The sequence below is a fragment of the Vipera berus genome (assembly GCF_964194415.1).
Source record: "Vipera berus genome assembly, chromosome: 2".
Taxonomy (NCBI): domain Eukaryota; kingdom Metazoa; phylum Chordata; class Lepidosauria; order Squamata; family Viperidae; genus Vipera; species Vipera berus.
In genome coordinates, this window is record NC_138203.1 from 131,294,759 (window position 1) to 131,311,827 (window position 17,069).

Consider the following 17,069-nt stretch of genomic DNA (forward strand, 5'->3'; position numbering starts at 1 on the left):
ATGTAACAGTTGGAAGGAGTCTTGAAAATCATCCAACTTGATGTCCAGTACTGGAAGCTGCTTCTGCATCAGTAAGCATTTCTGCCTCTACCTATGATTTCCCTTCTAAACATCTGTGCAAATAATTTGAATATAAAGTAGGAAATTCTGTGCAAATTGCTGCCTATGCAAGATGTTGCAGGGTTTTGATTCTTATGGAAGGTCACGCCAATGTAGCAGGGGCGGTCAGTTTTCCATCAGTCATACCTAATCCCTGCCTTCTCTTGGGGTATAATACTTTTTTGTGATGCCTGAATTACTAATTCTGGGGGGGAGGGTTAGATTTTATCCTACCTTTATTATTTTTATAAACTCAAGAGAGAGAACATATCTAATACTCTTTTCCTTCCACAACAACCACCTTGTGAGGTAGCTTGGAGCGAGAGAGTGACTGGTCCAATATGCCTCAGGCAAGACTAGAACTCACAGCCTCCTGGTTTAATGCAAGGTCTGTGAAGTTGGAGCATTGGAGTGGAGTATTACCACTGCATGTATTTTGGGGTTTCTAGTACATAACAATTCCATCTCCCCACTTGGAGAGTCTCTCAAGAGCTTCCTGTTACCCAAGAAGGGTAGCTCCAGAGCTCTACTTATTCCTGTCCAGAAATCAGATTGGGACTGTGGTGGGCAAAAATAGTTCAAATCTACTCCTCCGTACATTGCCAATACTGCTGTAGTTAACCCTTCATTTGTCCTAAAAAAAATTCATCTCCATTCCAAATCTCCATGCCCATTTGTAGCGGGGAACAGCTGGCCCTTGAAAGAACAAGCCAGCCTCATCTGCCCAGAGGTTATCACCTGACCCCGCCCAAGAACCCAAACAAACAAAAATAAAAGGTTGTTGTTGTTGTTTAAAAAAATCATTTTGGGCAGGAAGAGGTTGGGTCTTTTGGAAAGATTTGGCTAGAGTCCAACTGAGAGGATTACCTCAGACTAGGCTGGGAATTGCACTGTTTTGCTATAGTTAGAAACGTGTGTTGTGTGGTTAGAGAACCTTACTTTCTTTTGGCACTTTGGTTACATTTTTGGTGAAATCAACTAGCTGCTTTTTATCACACACTTCAGCTTGGCTGAGCTACAGACTACCGAAGTTTTTGTTTTGTTTGTTTTTCTATATTTGGCCACACCCAGATGGGGTGAGGATTTCCCCTTCAGTCCTCTTCTGATACTCCAGAAGGGTAGTCTAGAAGAGAGAAATGGGGTTATGGCAGAGGGCCCCAACCTTTTGGGCACCAGGGACCAGTTATGTGGAGATTTTTCCATGGACCGGAGGGAGTGGTGGTTTTGTGTGCTGCCTGCATCTTGCGGATGGGGCTTTGCTCGTTTGTGTGGACCGGTTGCTGGCATGCCGTGGCCTGGTACCGGTCCATGGACCCGGGGTTGGAGACCCCTGGTTTATAGTGAATGGCAGCAAGGATACTTAATTTTCCAGTCACTGTTCATCCATAGGTGCAGATTACCTCAGAACTGAAGTATCTGGGAGGAGGGGCTGGTTCAGCTCCGAGGATGTCTCTTCCTTATTACAACACCACTCTTGCCTTGTTCTTTCTTGTCTAGCCAATCCATCTTACGTTCCACCTCCACAGTGCCAGCCTGGGGAATTTGCTTGCAAGAATAGTCGGTGTATACAGGAGCGATGGAAATGTGATGGAGACAATGACTGCCTGGACAACAGTGATGAGGCACCTGAACTCTGCCGTACGTATTTGCTTGAGGGGCACCAGGGTTCTTCTTGACCATTCCCATCATCTCGTGAGACAGATGGGGTCAAGCATCCCTAGGCTAGCGTAACTAGACGTATTTTGCGTGAGGTATGGTGAAGTCCAAAGGTGAAAAGGGGCTGTACTCAAGGTACAAAATTCTACTAGAACAGCGGCCCCCAACCTTTCCGGCTTGGTGGCCTGGCCTGGGGGTGTGGTGGGGGAAGGGCATGGTTTTGTGTGAGTGGCGTGAGCATGCACAGCTGCATTTGTGTGACTTCTCATGCAAGTGGAAGCACCCGCCACTTGTTCAAGTGGAGCTATGTGCGCTCGCCCGCTGATTGCGTGGCCTGGATCTGAATGTAATAATGGGTTGTGGCCCGGGGATTGGGGACCTCTATACTAGAAGACATCACATTTATATATCTACAGAAGCAGACGTCATGAAATCTAATACATTAGATTACAGTGAAAGCACCATATCTTTTGTCTGGTATTGAATGTAGTAGGCCAGGGGTGTCAAACTCAATTTCATTGAGGGCCGCATCAGCATTGCGGTTGCCCTCAGGGGGCCGGGTGGGTATGGCCAGGGTGGGCGTGGCCTACTGGGTGGGCGTGGCTAGAGTGTGTATGGCCTACTGGGTGGGTGTGGCCAGCTCTACATCATTTGCATCAAGGGTGCCTATGGGGACCCGGCCGGGAGTGGGACAGATCTGAGGGTTTCTGGCAGGAGGAGGGTCTCTGGGCCAGGGCCAAGGCAGTGGGGCCATTCCCTCATTGTTTCCAGGATGGCTTCGCGGGCCACATGAAACCACTTTGTGGGCCGAATCCGGCCCCCGGGCCTTGTGTTTGACATGTCTGTAGTAGGCTGAGAAGTTGAACGTTAATTTCAAGGCAAGGCAAGGCAAGGCAAGGCAAAATAGGGATGTAAAAGGATGCTTGTAATACTCCCAGGAGCATCTCCACTCTCCCTGTTCCTTTTGTTGCCTTTTTTTCCTGAAACAAATAAAAACAAAGGACCCAGTTAGAAAAACACAGTTTGAACGTAAAGATCCAGTCCTCCCCTTCTATTCTTTAGAAGTCTAGTAACTGATGGCTAACATTCCTTTTTCTGAGATCTTTCAGAGCCTCTAATGCTAAGAATAGACAAGTCTGGCTTAAATTGACTAATTGAATGACCTTGTTGTATAAGACAGCTTTTTAGAAAACATAGTAGATTGGGAAAATATATATATTTTTTTCTATTTCCCGAAATTGGATTCCTGGTTGTAGATATTCCTTATGTTGACATGGAATAGGCAGGTGTCATGCTGAATAAATGATTTCTAGGGATGTGAAGCAGAAAAGGTGCATGTGAGACCAAGAAAAAAATACAGCTATTTTTTGTGATTGACAAGTACAGGAAGCTCATGCATGCTGGATCTGAAGCACCTTTTTCACTTTAGAGCCAAACAGCTGTATGTCCATAGTAGTATGGACTTTTCTAGTGCTTTTAGTAAAGCATTTCTTAGTCTTATCAATCAAAATCAATCTCAACAAATTTTCTTTTTTCTTTTCTTTTTTTTTAAAACACAAGTAGTTGGAAAACTTCATGAAAATAATTAGAGGAAGAAGACCTTGTATAGATTTCCCGTAAAATCTCTGAATTTGGCACTGCCACAATTGGAAAACTCATCCGAACGTGGCCCAAAGCCTCACGATTCTTACTCATCCAAGGGAGGAGGCTCTTTGGTCTTAAGTTCACATTTACTGTCATACACATAGAAGGAAAGAAGAATCTCATTGTGTGATGTCCTAAGATGCCTTCCTTGCTTTTACATTCTGCAGATCAGCACACATGCCCTTCAGACCGCTTCAAATGTGAGAACAATCGTTGCATCCCCAACCGCTGGCTATGTGATGGGGATAATGATTGCGGCAACAATGAAGATGAATCTAATTCCACATGCTCCGGTAATGATCGTTTGTTATCCATCTAATTAACTAGATAGTTATTCTTCATTTGATCCTCATAACAACTGTGCGAGTAAGAGCTGTCATGGCGTACTGGTTAGAATGCAGTATAGCAGGCCAATTCTGCTGACTGCCGATTGCCAGCAGTTCAAATCTCATTGGCTCAACGTTGACTCAGCCTTCCATCCTGTCTTCCTCAGCCTTCCATCCTTCCGAGGTCGGTAAAAATGAGGACCCAGATATGCTGACTCTGTAAACCACTTAGAGAGGGCTGTAAAGCACTGTGAAGCAGTATATAACTCTAAGTGCTATTACTAATTGCTTTGCTATCTAAGTGAACCTGTAGATCAGTATTCTCCAACTTTCTAGATGTGGAGGAATTACAGTTCTCAAAATTCTGGGTAGTTTTTGCACATCTGCAAAGCATGCATTTGAATATGGTGCTGAACAGGTTTGTATTGGACCTGTTGAACAATTTCTATATCAACTGATATTTACCACTGGACATTTTTCTATCCACCATCAGAATGATTCAAAAGGGTATGTAATTTTGTTTGTAATATTTCTCCTGTTATTCACTGCCATTTGCCTGCTCCCCAGCTCGCACATGTCCCCCCAACCAGTTCTCCTGTGCCAGTGGCCGTTGCATTCCTATCTCTTGGACCTGTGACTTGGATGATGATTGTGGGGATCGCTCTGATGAATCAGCGTCATGTGGTGAGTGAAAAAACAGATTCTGAGGTATTACATCTGTAGATGTATTGCTAAATGAATGGATATTATTATAATCACAGTTACGATTATAGTACATAATCTCCAGCCATATGGTCCGAGAGAAATGTACATTAGAAAGGCTGTGGATTCTTTCATGTGTTTAAAATCCAGGATTTATTTCTAAAAAGTAGAACTACATATTATACAGGGCTCTAAAACTGCCTCTGCCTCATTCACACATGTTTCAGGCAGACATAATTAAATATCTAAACACAAGTGTACTTGTTTGTATCAATACCTGGGAACATCTTAGAAAAGCTAATCAAGCAACAGATTTGTGAGCACCTAGAAATAAGCAAGAATTAATATAACTCATTATAGGTTTGTTAAAACAGATCATGCCAAATAAACCTTATTACCTTTTTTGATAAAGTGACTAAATTAGTGAATTAAGGAAATGCTGTCGACATAGTATACCTAGACTTCACAACACATTTGACAAACTAGACCACAGCTTGTTTTTTTGGCAAAATAGAACAATGTGGGGATTGGCTGATCAACCACACTCAGCGTGTGGCCATCAACGGAACTACATCTGCAAGGAGAGAAGCATGTAGAGGGGCACCTCAAGGTTCTGTCTTGGGGTCTGGTGCTTTTCAACATCTTCATAAAAGATCTAAATGAAGAGATAGGAGCTCATGAGACTAGCAGACGACGCCAAGCTGAGTAGAATTGCTAATACTTTGGAAGATAGACTCAAGATTGAGAAGGATCTTGACAGACTAGAGTCAGCGGCCCTGTCCAATAAAATGCAATTCAGTGGTGAGAAAAATAAGATCCTCCACTTAGGCAGAAAAAAACGAATGCATGGGTATAGAATAGGCAGTACCTGTCTCAATAATAGTAACTGTGAGAGGGATAAAGGTGTCCTAGTGGACCTCCATTTAAATATGAGCCAGGAGTGAGCTGCAGCTGCCAAAAAAGCCAATGCTGTCTGAGGTTGCATCTATAGAGGGACAGTATCAAGGTCACGAGAAGCGATAGTGCCACTCTATACTCCACTAGTGGTCACCACACTTGTAATATTGCATCTAGTTCTGTTTACCACGATACAAAAAGGATGCTGAGACCCTAGAAAGAGTGCAGAAAAAAGCAACAAGGATGATAAAGGTTCTGGAGACTAAACTGTACCATGAATGGTTAAAGAAACTAGGTCAGGGGTAGGCAACCTTGGTTCTTTTATGATTCATGGACTTCAACTCCCAGAATTCCTGAGTCAGCTGACTCAGGAATTCTGGGAGTTGAAGTCCATGAGTCCATGAGTCATAAAAGAGCTGAGGTTGCCTACCCCTGAACTAGGTATACCTAATACCTAGTGCTTTTTTTGTAAAAGAAAAAGGTGCCGGAACTCACACGTCATACAACCCGCCTTGCCTACCCTACAAGGTTCCATCCAAAAAAGGTGCCGGAACTCTGTTCTGAGCATTCTATGGCAAAAAAAGCCCTGCTAATACCTATACCCCAGCGAAGAGAAGGATTAAAGCTAACATGATAGCTGTCTTCCAGTACTTCAGGGGCAGTTACAGAAATGAGAGGGTTGACTTACTTTCCAAAGCACCTGAAGGCAGAACAAAAAGAGGCTCATTAAAGAGAGAGCCTGTCTGGAACTAAGGAGCATGAAAAAAAATACCAACAATTAGTTTTAATGTGATAGAAATTTGGAAGGGACTGATTATTAAATATGTGGGGATATTTAGAACTGTATTACAATAATTCCACACACTCTCTGGAGCACAGACCTCTGCCATTTGAAACCCTCGTCTCCCTGAAAACTCCCTATCCCCCACTTTACCTCTTGTGATACCACAACAATTTCATCCATTTGTGATGATAGAGCAGAGCTTCTTGGATATACAATAGATCCTACAAATGTTCTTATTTCTCTTTGTAGCCTACCCGACTTGCTTCCCTCTGACCCAGTTTACTTGCCACAATGGCCGCTGCATCAATATCAATTGGAGATGTGACAATGGTAAGCTTATACTGCATGCAGTGTCCTTCTGTGTCGGCTGGAGTGGTAAGGTCAGAAACAGTCTGTAAAGCTGAACTGCAGATTCTGTGGAAAAAGATGGGCTTGGAATTATGTTTTCTGTCTTTCCCATCTCTGCATGATAATGTTTGCTTTAACATGCTGCCTTCTTCATCTTTTTCTGTATAAGAGTAGCTGGCCCTTTATCATATCTGGGGTTCATTGACCTCTTCCTTACATCTCCCAGAGATCCCCATCTAGAGGGAAGCACAGGTAGTCCTTGAGGTACGAACCTAATGGAGCCTGCCCATTAGGGTCGTGGTAAGTCAAAAAAATAAAAATTCATCAAATGACTCGGACTCAATTTTACGCATTTTTAAAATCAAATTCCTTAATTGAATCAAATGGGTTGTGAAATGAACAAAGTTTAGTATTTCCTCCAATTTGTTAATTGATCACTGCCATCGCCGGCTGCCTATCAGCTGTTTTTGGTGCAGCCTTTGGCCCAGGAATTAAATTGCCTCCGAGCAGGCTCACAGCCATTTCGGTTGCTTTTTTAAAATTAATTTAAATCCACTTGTTGCTAATTAGCTCAAACATCTTCAGCTGCCCGGGGAGGGGCTGGGGGGGGGCAGTTTACAGAATTCTCTGATTGCAGTTGCTTTTTTTTAAAAAAAAGCACTTGTCACTAATTAGCTTAAGAGCAGGGGTGTCAAACTGCGGGCCCACGAGCCAGATGCATCATAACAAAACCACACCACCCCATTGCCGGCAATGGAAAAAAAGTCATGATACATTGCGACACGTCACGTGATGTGCTTAAGAGTCTCCTACCAGTGACCCAGAGGTAGACGGGGATGGGATTTACAGAACTCTCTGCTTGCAACAGTAGCAGAGATGGAAGGGACCTTGAGGTCATCTAGTCTAACCCACTGCTTTCACAAGAGAGTATTTCTGATAAATGCCCATCCAGTCTCTTCTTAAAAGTTTCCAGTGATGGGGCACCCACAACCTCTGGAGGCAATTTAAATTTAAAACCTACAAATTACAGTAATATACACTAATGTCCAACATAAAAGCAAGGAAATGTAACATGATAGAATGCTTGGTCTAGATGCTGGCTAGCATTCATTTCTACAAGCAGTTTCAAGGCAAATGCAAACAAACTATCTTTGCAAAGTACTGTACTTACAAACACAATAGTTTGCAGAGTACAATACTTAAAAAGAAGCAGAGGGGAGTTCCCAAAGTGCTTACAAATAAACAGTACAGTACTATAGAGTAACAAAAAAGAATATTTTAAAATACAGTACTTACACAAGCAATTCTAGCGCTCCAGTCTTCAAGCCCAGGCAGCAGCAGATCCTTCACACAGCACCAAAAAAACCAAAAACAAACTTGGTGCTGGCTGCAAAAATCACCTGATCTTGTTTGGTCATGTGATCAGGGACCAAAAAAAACCCAAGCAAATAAAAAATAAAACCCTGCCAGCTTTAGGAAATGTCCTAACCCTGAATGGCCCAGGCAAGTCACAGAGTTAAAAATGGCTGCCGCTGCCGCAGTAACTGAATCCAAGTCACGTGGCTACAGAGGCCTCTTTTTGGTCACAGTTTTGAATCTCTAATGTAAGTACCCTTTCAGAATAAATTTGTTCTTGTGAAAATTTGCTAAATGAATGTTTGCACCTGGGGGATTACCTGTAATGCAAGCAGCAAGCTTCACATCTTGACTTGAGATCATCTTAGCTATGCCATTCTAGACTTTCTGTTAGGGATGAGTATGCAGATACTTGTCTCATCCCAAAATACATCATATTCCTTAGGTTGGAAAGTCAAATGTTGTTTGGCCCACTGGAAGTTTAGCAGGCAAGCCCTTTGAACGTGGCTTACTTCAAGATCTCTTCGGCTCATTAATCACATTGTGTAATCACAAAACCTGTCCAAAAATGTCAGGACTTAGAACATCCTGTCAAAAGATCTAGGCTAATGAAAATGAAGATTAGATGCCTCCACATCCTCCCACACCTTCCTTGAGGAAAGCTAGTTGGTGGAATTTGTCTTAACCTTGGAGTTGAAGGGCAGGTACAGAATTAAATAGCAAAATGTTGCCTAGATTATCCTTTACCAAATTGCAGATAAGTAGGAAATTTTGCTTTTGGCTCAAGAAGGTGTCCTGCACTTGGAGGATTTGAACATCAAGAGAAAAGTACATGATTGTTTTCTCTTGGTACTGGGAACTTTGTGTGGATGGTGGCACTCAAACATGCAACTACAAAACTTTACCCTGAAATGGGGAAAGAAAAATGCCTGTGATTTTCCACCCAAATGGTAGTGAGATGGAAGCCATCTTTTTTCTAGTATTAAATTGGCTGTTGAATTGCTGCTAGTTCTTTTGTTATTGTTGTTATTTTAAAACTTTCTTTTAGAGGAAGAAACATGCATAGCTCTCTTCCTTTCTCCATTACATTTTTATAAGTAAAAAAAAAGATGCTCGTTTGCCTTCCATGGAGGCTTAGATTGTATATTAATGATCAACTGTGATTTTGATGAAATGTGAGTCATGAATCTGACTAGATTAAGAAGTTATTTTAGACTGCAGGTTTGTATGACTCGATGTACTCACTTTGCACAAATCAGACGAGCATATTTACATGGTTTTATATAGCCAACTTTCAATTCTGATTTTGAAGTAGAAGCTGAAAATTAAGGAAAGAATTTAGTGTATCCCTCAGGAGAGTAATGTAGGTTACCCTCCTGATCTCTTTTTCTCCTGTTGAGGATAAAATTGGTGTATGGATTCTGTCTCATTCACTTTCTGTGTTTGACACAACTCTCTCTTGATGATCTTCCTCCTTTCCCCTCTGCATGTTCTATCCTTTGGATGCTAATTTGTCTCCATTTTCATATTTGATTTCTAGTTTCCTGTTTTCTTTTTGTTTGTGTGTGTTGATTGGGTGGGTGCACATGTGTTCACCATGCCCACTTTCTTGTCTTTTCTGGTTGGTTTCTGTGTTTCAGAAAAGGATTGTGGGGATGGCTCTGACGAAAAGAATTGTCCAAAAGGCAACGGTTAGTGCATAGATCAACATGCACCTCATCCCTCCTGTACTCCTTGACCCCCCCTACCCAAAACTGTCACTTTTGCAGTTTCAGTCCCTGCAAAGACCTAGCAGTTCCTGTCTTTGTTTGGGAGAGGTTTGGGCACTGATAAATCTCATTAGACAGGAAGATTATTCTGGCGCTTGCTTGTCCCATTGGTACTTATTATTTCCCATATTTTATAGGCCATCAGATAATGTTGCTGCTCTTTGCCTTGCGGTCCAAAGAGTTCACTAACTTAAAAGGAACTCCTGAGCCAGACACATATGCTATTCTTCTAGGTATTCAATGTCCCTTGCTTCTCAGCAAGGATGCCTATGCGAATCCAGAACTTCCTAGAACAAGTTGTGGGACGGTTAAGAAAAGGAACTCTTGTGATTTGGGGATGTGTGATTTGAAATAGCTTTGCTTAGAAGGAGCCTTGGTGGCGCAGTGGTTAGAATGAAGTATTGCAGGCTAACTCTGCCCACTGCCAGGAGTTCAGTCCTGACCATCTTAAGATTGACTCAGCTTTCCATCCTTCTGAGGTTGGTAAAATGAGGACACAGATTGTTGGGGGCAATATGCTGACTCTGTAAACCACTTAGGGCTGTAAAGCACTATGAAGTGGTATATAATTCTAAGTGCTATTGCTATTTCATGGCTTCCATAGTATTATAAAGCTAACTGATTTTGAAAGAATGCTTCTTTTGAATATCTCCCTGGGCTCTAGAGCTTGGAAAAGGTCCAATAAGCTCAAAAGCAATGCAAGTTGCCAAAACAAAGGAAAATTTTAGCAGTAGGAGCAGTCTTGTTCACTGGTCTTGCTAAAGGCAAAATAAAATCCAACAATGCGTGGATAATCAGTAATAACGTGATTCATCAGCACACTTATCCATCAATTGCTAAATGCTAAATAAATGAGCCATAAATTATTTTCTCTATCCGGTGCCTATTCTTACTTAGAAACACTGTTTCCTATAAACAAGAAAATCCCAGATCGAGATAGTGCACGTGCTAACATATGCAGAGATGCATATGTATGTATGGGCGTTGTTTTGAATTTTAAGAAATACACACTTCCATTGATCCTGGAATCCAATAATGTTACAATAATGATAATAGGATTCCTTTCACTTCACCCCCTCCCCTTCCCCCATGGTGCATGGGATGATCTATGCAGTTTCTGTGTTTTTTTTTTCTTATAAATTTTGTCGCTATTCTTGTTGCTGTTATTATCGTTTAGTGGCTTCTTTAGTGGTAAAAGCTCTTGGGGAAATGCATAAGCATGTTTGGCTAGAATATGCATGGGCTAGAAGGGTGCCATTTATGCAGGCTTGGGGAAATTGGGGTAACCTGAGACCGTGGATGCATTGCTGCCTTCTAGACTTTCCAGCTGCCTATCAGCGAAAGGATGTCTGCATCTAGCTCAGAAGGGGAAAGGGGGAAATGCATGGAAGGGTTGTGTTTGCTCCCCAGAACCCAGTAGACTGCCCTTCTCCCCCACTTCTTGTTTCCAGACAACGACTGTGGGGACAACAGTGATGAAGCTGGCTGCAGCCATTCCTGCTCCAGCAACCAGTTCAAATGCAACAGTGGGCGCTGCATTCCTGTCCATTGGACCTGCGATGGGGACAATGACTGCGGAGACTACAGTGATGAGACTCATGCCAACTGCACCAATCTGGGTGAGAACAGGGGAAGCTTGGAATTGCTTCCGTGTGGCGCCAGCAACATCCAACATCTGCCCTTGGAAAAATAAAGCACCAGCAACATCGAACATCTGCCCTTGGAAAAATAAAATGCTATGCTTGAGCTATGCTGAGCAAAACACCCTGCTGCATAAAAACTTTCAGTATTTTATTCCATTTGGAAATTCCTCTCTTTTTCATTTTGAATACATTATTTGTGGGTTTTGTGATCTGTATTTTTCATTAAAAATTTGTAGAAGTAAGGTAAAAAGTTAAAAAAGATAGGCTTATTCTTACAGTAACGTTCAGTGAACAAAAACGACTCGAGGTTAGTTGCAGCTTTTCGGTAGAAGATCTGTAGAAGTATATATCTGTTAGAATGAAACGTTTTGTCTATAGCACATGTGAAGTTTGAACTATTTTTCATTGATACAAAATGCTAGATATTATGTAAAAATTTGCAGCACTAGGCCTCATAAGCCCACTTAGGTACCAGGAAATGCTTTCTTCTCCCTGGTGATGGGTGTTGGTCCGGAATGGTTGTGGCATTTCTGGATTAATCAGCAGGAGAAAGAGTTTGCCGTATTTCCCAAAGGTAGAGTAAAGGACCTGAGGTGCAGTTTTGGTGTTTTTACAGTATAACCTCTTCGTTAGAAATATGTGTCATGTGGTGATAGAACTATTGTGCTAATATAGAGGTGGGTAATGATGGTCCCTCTATGACTTGTGGACCAACTCCCGGAATTCCTGAGCATGGCTGGCTCAGGAATTCTGGGAGTTGAAGTCCACAAGTCATAAAAGGGCCATCGTTCCCCACCTCTGTGCCAATACCTGGGAGAACCAAGTTCCAACCATGGCTTAATCATTCTCTTTCAATCCAGCCCATTGCAAAGCCTGATTATTGAGAGAAAAATTAGGAAGAGGGAACACAGAGTACCAGCCGTGAATTCCTCAGTGAATGACGGGATCTGAAATGAAAGACAACCCCAACGAATAAAAACATTGACCTGGAAACAAATGACTAAAATTAATAATAATGTATTAAATTTATATGGCACCCACTCCCAGCAGCTCATTTAAATAATCATTGTTTGCATTATATATTATTACTTTATCAGAAACTGCAAAGGGGAATATATTATTTAAATAAAATTAGAGACGTATCATATAATATACAATTCATCCAGTATAAATACTGGCTTGAGAGCCACAAGAATGGAGCACTAATAATTTCTCAGCCAGGTGAATGAAACATGTAAACTCAAAATTATTTAAAACTGGTAGGTTTTGAAAGCCGTTTTAAAATGCTGCAACTAAGGTGGAGGCAAGCCATTCCATGAAGAAGGGGCTGCAGGCCCCTGCCTTAAGATCTCTGGTGTACAGATTATAAAAGCCAGCTGCTGAAGTGAGCATTTGAGAATGATCTCAACCGACAGGCTCAAATCTTGTCAGATTCTTTGTGGCTTACGGATGTCCAGAGTAGTAAGATGAAAAACCAAATTTAATAACATATGCAGTAAAAGCAGGTAAAGATTGCTGCTTCAGCACTTATATTGATGCTAACTTGAACCCTCCTCCGTGTTCAGTCAGACTTGTTCCTTGTTGTCTAACAATGATGCTCAAGATGCCTCCTCCATGGTTTCACTTCCCAGAGTGGCTTGGATCAGTTCTGGATGAATGAAGGGGAGAGGCTGTTCAGGCCTAGTCCTGTCCAAGGTTGTAGCAACCTCCATATTCCAAGATGAGAATAAAGCTTCAGTAGGACTGCCTAGGGCTGTGGTGGCGAACCTATGGCACGCATGCCACAGGTGGCACGCAGAGCCCTCTCTGTGGGCACGAGCACCATCACCCCAGTTCTAGGCCTTCAGCTGGGTGTTATAAAACGTTTTCGCTTTAGGCCTCTACCGCTGTGTGCAAAAAAAAAAGGTTCAATAAATCAACCAATTTCAATTTCTCGCAGGAAAAAAAAATCTCGCAAAGTTGGAATTGATTGATTGAACTTTTTAGTCTCACCCAGTCTTCCATTAACACTGCAGCCATGCCCACCCAATTGGCCACACCCACCCAATGGGCCACGCCCACCCAGCACCCGACAATACCTAGGGAAAACTCCCTCTGGAAACCAAAAGATCCATTTAGCATCTGGGACAGATCATTCCAGTGGATCTATATTTCCTATGGGGAAATGGAGGTACTAGTTCATTCCATGGCAATCAGAGGGTAATCTGATCATGATAAAGAATAAAGGACAGGTGCTAATGGTGTGTGCCTTCAAATCACATACAAACTGAGGCTAATGGGTGGCTTCCTGCATGATCCAAAAGGTGATGAAAATTAACATGGCATGCCCAAAAACCATTTGCAGTTTGATAAGAGCATCTCTCCCCTGACATGTCATGCTAGTTTTTTTTTCCCCTTGCCCATTTAACAGTGCTTCGGTAGCATCCAGCCCTAGTCATTAGTACTGCCCCAATTAACATGCTATCTCATTTATTCCCCCTGCACAGCTACCCGCCCACCTGGAGGCTGCCATACAGATGAGTTCCAATGCCGACTGGATGCACTCTGCATTCCCATGCGCTGGCACTGTGATGGTGACACTGACTGTATGGACTCTAGTGATGAGAAGAACTGTGAGGGTGTCACTCATGTCTGTGATCCAAATGTGAAGTTTGGCTGCAAGGATTCTGGTAAATTGCATAGCGTTATAGAGATGAGGTGGAAAACGCAATTACATTATTGTGCATATCTAGACCGCTTTAATATAAAAAAATCAGTTGTATCCAGCACTTATTAAAAATAAGCGTGGTGTAACGTATAGCAGCCTTTCCAGACAATAGCCATTTGTTGTGCTGGTATGAGCATGAGTAAATCTAAATTAGAAGAGAAGTCGCTTGAGAATAGCGATATGACATAAGACTTTGGCATTGGCTTCTAAAATTGCAGCAGATTTCATGAAATGTTACGGATTTGGATAATTTTTAATTACAGATATCAACAGAATGTCCCAGATGCCCCCTTCTGCGTACTGGACTGTGTTGAAGTTCTGTATTACCCAGGATAAAATTATCTTTCAGCCGTTTCTGCTCACACATATTTATTATGGCAGCAACTGTTTTATCTAAAAAAAAGTAGAGATAAAAATGTAGTAAACTGAAACTTGGCCCACGCTGTTTGTGTGGCTCATAGTAATTTGCACAGGCACTGGGTCTCATTATCCCAGTTGTGAATGAAGAAGATGTAAATAACTGAGGGGGTTTTGGTGCTCTGAACTTGGTTGTTTTCTTGCTAGCACTGATGATGTTACCTAGTTTGGGTAATGAAATGTCTGCAAGAAAGCAGCCAAGCTCAGAGAGTACCAAAGATCCTTCATTTCAACCCTGAATGTCGAAACGAATACAAATGTTCTCCTTTATTGGAAGAGCAATATCTGTCTACACTCAAGATATTTTCCTCTGTCTCCACCCACCCACCCACCCACCCACCCTTTTTTTTTGCACTATTAAAGGAGTAAGTATGCATAGGTCTGCTGTTCAGTCTGCTAAATAATGAATCAACAAGGAGCTACGCATTTCTCATCTTTAAAAAGTCTAGCATGATCTATGTACTCTTCATGCTCTTCAAAGATTATATTGTTTGATATCATAATTACTGCAATACTGTCCACGAACAAGGGTAATTGTGTGCATACCCAAACATGCACATCGCACAGGTCACTTGACGTACAAAAACCACACACCAGTTGTCCCAACTGTTTTTCTTTGAAGACATTTCGCTTCTCGTCCAAGAAGCTTCTTCAGCTCTGACTCAGCTGGTCATTTGCATTCTTTTAGAGAGACCAGCTGTCTGTAAGGAACATAAATTCTTCCTTTCCCAACCAACAAGTCTGAGCTGAAGAAGTTTCTTGGACGAGAAGCGAAGCGTCTTCAAGGAAGAACAAGAACGTCCAGTTGCCTCTTGAAAAAGCACCTTTGGGACAACCATGACTTGGATGACTGAGAATCTCCATAGACACATCAGTTGACTTCTTTGTAGAATGCAATACAGATCAAACAATAGTTGATGTATGTGATCTTTATTCTTTGGCCCTTAGAATCTCTTTACTAATCCAGAGAAACAGAAATCTGTAGGCTTGAGAGGCTTTTTGAGTGTGCTTATTCTTCTCAGAAGCAGGGAGAAGTGGAATGTAGGAAAACAATATGTTGCTGTTTGAGAAATTGTGAAGATTACAGCTGGATCTGCTCCTGAGTTTTTATTTTTGTTTTATACTCTTTTTCTTCCCTGATTTCCTGATTACTGCTTTGTGAGTTAAAGGAGCCTAGTTGGGGAATACATATATCCTCCCCAGTATACATTTAGAGGAATTACAGATTTTCTTTCTCCAGCTTTCCCATTTGTGTTTCTTAAGAATTTTAAAGATTATATTACATATTGAAAAGATTAAGTGGGCTCTTAATTTTGTCTCGACTTTTTTCTAGCACGGTGTATCAGCAAAGCTTGGGTATGCGATGGAGACAATGATTGTGAGGACAATTCTGATGAAGAGAATTGTGAGTCTTTGGTGTGCAAACCACCCTCCCACACATGTGCCAATACAACGTCTATCTGCCTCCCTCCTGAGAAGCTGTGTGATGGAAATGATGACTGCGGGGACGGTTCTGATGAAGGGCAACTGTGTGGTGAGTGTCGGGCAAGGAACAAATTATTCTGTTTTGTGTCAATATTGTCCTTTCTCTAAATAAACTTTTACAACCCACTTGTCTTCTCAGGAAATGGGGAGTGTAGCTCCCCAAATTTCCTGGTAAATATAACTCTAGGCCCTTGCATGTTTTAAAGACTGTTGAGAAGTTAACATCTGTTTTTCCTAAGATAAGGACATCTTGTTCATCTGATTTGTGAAAAGTGATTGCCACAAAAATATATTGCAGGAGTTGTAAATGTTGGATAGGCCTTGTTTGCTTGTTTATGTCTAATGTATGAAAGTAAATAGATACAGATATTGTTTTAATTTAGTTGAAGAAACAAGGCAAACATCATAAATAAAGCTAATATAGAGGCCTAAAAATCTTGCTAGTAGACAGTGAGTGAATTGTTTGGATACTATGCAGTTTAATGAGTTAGAAAGACTGTTGCTCTCATTAGTCAAAATGAGGCTATTGATGCTGCAGATTGAGCAGTAGAAAACAACTTTTGGACCACAGATTCTTAACTAAACTCTTGCTTACAAATGTACACTGGAAGATGCTTAGTCCGTCCTCATGGTAGTAAATTTCAGGTGACTCACTTTCATACATGGTATTCAAAAACATCAGTTAATTAATTGGAGGGCTGAGAAATTGGATCCAAAGGTTCATTGTGATAGTGAAGGGATGGGGGAGCATGTTTGTGGTATGGAGCTTATTTCTTGCGATAGGGAATGGGTGGGAACTTGTTTGGCAATTGTTGGCGGGCAGTTTGAGCCAGTCGCTTGAATTTCTCCCAATCATTTTCTGATCTCGTCCAGATCTTTGCTCTCTGAGCAACGGGGGCTGCAGCCACAACTGTACGGTAGCACCAGGAGAGGGCATTGCCTGCTCATGCCCTCTAGGAATGGAGCTTGGTGCTGATAACAAGACCTGCCAGATCCAGAGCTACTGTGCCAAGCGCCTCAAGTGCAGTCAAAAGTGTGAGCAGTACAAGTACAATGTGAAGTGCTCTTGCTATGAAGGATGGATGCTGGAGTCGGATGGTGAGAGCTGTCGCAGTTTGGGTAAGTAATCAGTGAACTTGGTCTGCTTCCGAACAAGGTGTTGGACTCATCTAAAGGCAGCGGATGTCAGATTTTCAAAATCTCTGAAGAAGCGGGCCTGCCATGTGTATTAAGATA

The 17,069-nt window shown here is 42.0% G+C and overlaps 1 protein-coding gene across 1 annotated transcript in view; it reads left to right on the forward strand.

Moving 5' to 3' along the window:
• Window positions 1-17,069, forward strand: part of LRP1 (LDL receptor related protein 1) — a 323,131-nt gene that overhangs the window by 197,368 nt on the left and 108,694 nt on the right. Inside the window, exons 17-24 of the mRNA XM_081319473.1 lie at window positions 1,597-1,737; window positions 3,567-3,692; window positions 4,293-4,409; window positions 6,358-6,438; window positions 11,033-11,200; window positions 13,711-13,893; window positions 15,682-15,882; window positions 16,707-16,952. Coding sequence (XP_081175599.1) covers window positions 1,597-1,737; window positions 3,567-3,692; window positions 4,293-4,409; window positions 6,358-6,438; window positions 11,033-11,200; window positions 13,711-13,893; window positions 15,682-15,882; window positions 16,707-16,952 — 1,263 coding nt within the window. The remainder of the gene's footprint in view (window positions 1-1,596; window positions 1,738-3,566; window positions 3,693-4,292; window positions 4,410-6,357; window positions 6,439-11,032; window positions 11,201-13,710; window positions 13,894-15,681; window positions 15,883-16,706; window positions 16,953-17,069) is intronic.